This window comes from Triticum urartu, chromosome 2 (assembly GCF_003073215.2).
Source record: "Triticum urartu cultivar G1812 chromosome 2, Tu2.1, whole genome shotgun sequence".
Taxonomy (NCBI): Eukaryota; Viridiplantae; Streptophyta; class Magnoliopsida; order Poales; family Poaceae; genus Triticum; species Triticum urartu.
In genome coordinates, this window is record NC_053023.1 from 722,368,761 (window position 1) to 722,373,960 (window position 5,200).

Sequence of the window (5,200 nt, forward strand, 5' to 3'; positions counted from 1 at the left end):
CCAGGAGGAGTCCTACTCCCCGGGAGTAGGATTCCCCCCCTTTCCTAGTTGGAATAGGATTCGGGAGGGGGAAAGAGGAGAGAGAGAAAGGATCAAAGGGGGGGGTGCGGCCGGCCATGAGGAGGGCGCGCCAGGAGGAGTCCTACTCCCACCGGGAGTAGGATTCCCCCCCTTTCCTAGTTGGAATAGGATTCGGGAAGGGGGAAAGAGGAGAGAGAGAAGGAAGGGGGGGCGCCGCCCCCCTCTCCTTGTCCTATTCGGACTAGGGGGGAGGGGCGCGCGGCCCAGCCCTGGCCACCTCTCCTCTCTTCCACGAAATCCCACTAAGGCCCATATACCTCCCGGAGGGTTCCGGTAACCTCCCGGTACTCCGGTAAAATCCTGATTTCACCCGGAACACTTCCGATATCCAAATATAGGCTTCCAATATATCAATCTTTATGTCTCGACCATTTCGAGACTCCTCGTCATGTCCGTGATCACATCCGAGACTCCGAACAAACTTTGGTACATCAAAAAGCATAAACTCATAATATAACTGTCATCGAAACCTTAAGCGTGCGGACCCTACGGGTTTGAGAACCATGTAGACATGACCGAGACACGTCTCCGGTCAATAACCAATAGCGGAACCTGGATGCTCATATTGGCTCTACATATTCTACGAAGATCTTTATCGGTCAGACCGCATAACAACATACTTTGTTCCCTTTGTCATCGGTATGTTACTTGCCCGAGATTCGATCGTCGGTATCTCAATACCTAGTTCAATCTCGTTACCGGCAAGTCTCTTTACTCGTTCCGTAATACATCATCTCGCAACTAACTCATTAGTTGCAATGCTTGCAAGGCTTAAGTGATGTGTATTACCGAGAGGGCCCAGAGATACCTCTCCGACAATCGGAGTGACAAATCCTAATCTCGAAATACGCCAACCCAACATTTACCTTTGGAGACACCTGTAGAGCTCCTTTATAATCACCCAGTTACGTTGTGACGTTTGGTAGCACACAAAGTGTTCCTCTGGTAAACGGGAGTTGCATAATCTCATAGTCATAGGAACATGTATAAGTCATGAAGAAAGCAATAGCAACATACTAAATGATCGGGTGCTAAGCTAATGGAATGGGTCATGTCAATCACATCATTCTACTAATGATGTGATCCCATTAATCAAATGACAACACATGTCTATGGTTAGGAAACATAACCATCTTTGATTAATGAGCTAGTCAAGTAGAGGCATACTAGTGACGTTTGGTTTGTCTATGTATTCACACAAGTATTATGTTTCCGGATAATACAATTCTAGCATGAATAATAAACATTTATCATGATATAAGGAAATAAAAATAATAACATTATTATTGCCTCTAGGGCATATTTCCTTCATATATACAACCGGTATATTATGCTAATATTAGCAGAATAGTTATTCTGATAACACTTCCGCACTACACGCTCAACGCGAGAGCACTGCACTTTCTGTTGCAAGGGCACTGCAATACAGAGTAGTGAACTTCGTGTCGGGAAAAACTGCACGCAGTGTTTCTCCGGTACTGTTTTCTCTCTAGTTTTTTAACCGTTTATCAGAACGAGGCGTATAATATACCGTTGGAAAGCTATGGATTAGGCGCAACTTTGCTATGTTGAACATTTTTCGAGATTCATCGCGGTTTAAGAGCGGTTTCAAAAACGGTGCAGCAAACGACGAGTGGCAGCGAGCGTATTTTCGCGATTTTATCTAAACCCCTTGTTGGAATGAAGCAAATGATACATCATTGAAAAGATATCGTCGAGGCGCATCTTTTTCATATATATTAGTTTCTCTAATTCGTTACAGTTTAAGAGCAGTTTTAAATTTAGTAAATCGCGGAATTCTGTTTTTTCGAATTATTTGCAATTTTCGTACTGTTTTCACTCTAGTTTTTGAACCGTTTGTCGAAACGAGACGTGTGATACGCCGTTGGAAAGCTACGGACAAGGCGCAACTTTCATATGTTGAAATGTTTTTGAGATTCTTTACGGTTTTTAGTTAATTTTGAAAATGGTGTGGCTGACATTGAGTGGCAGCAACCGTTTTCCCCGAAATTTTTACAAACCGCTGGTCGAAATGATTCTAATTATACGCCGTTTGAAAGATATCGACGAGACGCAACTTTTTCATGTAGAACACACTCTCTAATTCCTTACGGTTTAAGAGCAATTTCAATTTCACCAAAATGCGGAAACTCTGTTTTTCGCGAAACCCAAATCGACTTGTGTACTGCATCAGACAGAAGAACGCACTGCTTCAGACAGGAAGCCGCACCCCATCAGATGGGCAAACAAATTGCTTGATTTCTTTTATTTACACGTAAATTTTCTCATGCGAGGAAGTGGACGGGACTTTAAATCGGGCGTAAGTGAACCCCAAATGCATGGAGAAGTAAACCGCATTACTTTATTTGTCGTTTCAGTAACATTTTTTTTTTGCATTTACAAGATGTACAACATCAGACATCCAACCGCACCGCTTCAGTTAGAAAACCGCACTGCATCAAATGTTCACTTACGATATGAACAACATCAGACACCCGACCGCACTGCTTCAGTTAGAAAACCGGCACTGCATCAAATGGTCAAGTGAACAACATTACTTTTTTGTCGTTTCTCTACCATTTTTCATTTAACACATCTTTGCACTGCATCAAATGGTCAAGTGAACGACATTATTTTTTTTGTCGTTTCTCTACCATTTTTCATTTAACACATCTTTGCACTTCATTTTCTTCTTTTTTTCTGTTTGGAGTTTTGGGTCTCCACATTGGCGAGCTGTACACGTGCGAAGAAGCGAACCACATGGTCGAGGGAAATGAGCCGCAACACAATTCGAAATGAACTTATTTGGTAAACAATTCTCAAACGAGTCCATATAACTTTTATACATAAAATCATCAAACACAAAAAAACACCATTTTTGCACTACATGTCCACATGGTCGAAACTGCATGCTCATGTCTGAACATCACCATGTTTCCCTGCAATCAAATGAGTTCCTATAATCTTTATACCAAAAAAAACCCACACAAACACAAAAGCAGCGTCTGCACTGCATGTGCAGATACTCCAAACTGTAATTTCTGAACACTTTCAAATAAAGTCCCTATAATTTTTATACATAAACTACTCAAAAACAAAATGCACCATTTTGCACTGCATGTTCACATGCTCCAAACTGCATGGTACATGCTCAAAAACAAAATCCTTCTTTGTAGATACACACACATTAACTAAACTACACGGGGCGGCCAACTACTAAAATGCACACGCAGAGGCACCAACTGTAAAACACGGGACAAGCTGACGAGCCGCTGTCGAAACTGCACGCCGAGGGACTCCAAGAACCTTCTTCGCACAGTCGAGTAAAACGCATGACGCGCACATCCATACCGGAGCAACGCACAGCCGAAACCAAACTACACGCCCGTCGTCCTCTCACGTGCCTGCGTACTGCACCGGCGACCCAACCGAGCTGCAATGAGAAGCAACCTGCACTTCTCGACATCAGGTGGGGAACAACAGTGAGCTGCAATGAGAAGCAACAGTGAGCCCTTGCCAGTGCAGCTCCTGCAACAAAAATATATTAGGAGAGGTGGGAGAAGGGAAAAGGGGGAATAAGGGCAGTGCTCACCAGAGGATCCCGCCGGCGGACGACCTGTGGAGCTCGTTGAAAGACCAAGCCAGTCCAGTACTAGGATTCCACAAAATACAGCAGTGTCCTGTGGGACGTACTTCTCGTCCCCGTGGGCCGAGCTGCACGTGACACCCGCAGCGGCCAACGCTGATAGCCGCGCCTGAACACAGACAAGGACGAGAACAAGGGGAGGAGCAGGACTCCAGCCGTCCGACGGCGGCGCTGCTGTTGCCCTCCTTTCTGCGCCTCCAAGTGGCCACGGTTGTTCTTCGGAGTCATCATTGAGGAGCCCTGGAGCTCGGGATCGAGAACGGCGAGCCTCACGGGAAGAGAACTGCATGGAGTGGAGGGGCGCACCACAGCCGGATCTAGCACGCACGGGATCCACTTGCCATGGATCCAGTGGCCTCTGCGGCAGAAGCCAGCGCGAGACAGGCCATGGCACGGCGGAGATTGCTGTAATCCTGCCAGAGGAGAGGGGAGGCTCGTCGGTGATGGAGATGAAGTTCACAGCCGCCCAAGGGAAGATGGGGGGCTGGTTGCCGCACCCATGGCCGTCACGGCCGATTCTGGTTGTGGCTGCGCCGGGGGGCCGTGGTGGCCGGATCCGGTGGTTGAAGCCACACCGGGGCCCGGTGGCGGCGGATCTCGCCACTACTGTGGGTGGCACTGAAGAAAGGGGGGGGGGGGTGGGGGGGGGGGTAGAAGGTGGGGCGTGGGGTTGGGGGAAGGTGAAGCACCGGGGGCGGTGGTCGAAGAAAGGTAGAGGGGTGGGGGCACGGTGGCGGCCGGTGGGAGGGGGTTGCTGGCACGCCGGCCATGGGAGGTAGTGAGTTAGGTGGGGGTGTGTTGGGCGAAGGTGGAGGGGATCGGGGCTGGGATTCGTGCGTGTGTAGGGGGTGACCGATGGATTCGTTGAGGTGTTAGCAGAATAAGACATTTTTTGTGCAGAATAAGGTCTTAAGGGGTGTTGTTAGAATATATCCCTGTGTTCGTTAATGACGCCTTACAACCGTACACTCTGGTACGGCCAATACACCAGGGGCTTACGTACCCCGCCATGCGGTGTGAAAAGTCCGAACACTTTCACAAGTGCGGCACCCCGAATTTATAGCATTATATGCATCACCTCCGAATCATGTCTTTGGTCAAATGTTGGGCTTGCCCGGCTCCTATGTTTTGGTACCTTACGTTCCGCTCTATCGGCTAAGGTAGCGCTAGGAGAACTACTGCGATTGTGCCCCGGTTCTGTCGGGCTGAGCACCTCAGTAGAGAAAGCTAAAACTGACTGTCATGATAAAGCGAGAGACTGGTCGATGTTCGGTGAGGTTTTTCGAGTCCCTAAAGACTTATGCCGCTTAGGGCGAGGGACCGGCTCTATCCGGCTTACAGGCGTGTATCGCGCCCCAAATTCGGCCTTCCGAATACCAGGGGCTTCGCCAAAATTTAAAATTATAGAATTCTATGGCTAAGTGAGAGTGATAAAGCATTATTAGTCCGGTTGCCTTGTTCGTTGTGCTGAGC

At 47.8% G+C, this 5,200-nt stretch overlaps 1 protein-coding gene across 2 annotated transcripts; it reads right to left on the minus strand.

The window, feature by feature from the left end:
- Nucleotides 1-3,070: 3,070 nt before the first annotated feature.
- Nucleotides 3,071-4,545, minus strand: LOC125534355. 2 transcript variants are annotated; one of them, XM_048697610.1, is made up of 2 exons: nt 3,674-4,545; nt 3,071-3,568 (listed from the first exon to the last, which is right to left on the minus strand). In XM_048697610.1, the coding sequence occupies exons 1-2, from the start codon at nt 4,014-4,016 to the stop codon at nt 3,459-3,461; spliced, it is 453 nt and encodes a 150-aa protein (XP_048553567.1). In that variant the 5' UTR covers nt 4,017-4,545; the 3' UTR covers nt 3,071-3,458. The 2 variants fall into 2 exon arrangements, with proteins under 2 accessions (XP_048553567.1, XP_048553566.1); XM_048697609.1 differs by having other exon boundaries at nt 3,071-3,609; nt 3,674-4,543.
- Nucleotides 4,546-5,200: the final 655 nt, after the last annotated feature.

Bases quoted from the DNA above. Each gene is read 5' to 3' on its own strand.
- LOC125534355 (XM_048697609.1), bottom strand. From the start codon at position 4,016: ATGCAGTTCTCTTCCCGTGAGGCTCGCCGTTCTCGATCCCGAGCTCCA. The intron at 3,610-3,673 runs GTGAGCACTGCC...TTTTTGTTGCAG, and splicing joins TCCGCCGGCGGGATCCTCTG to GAGCTGCACTGGCAAGGGCT.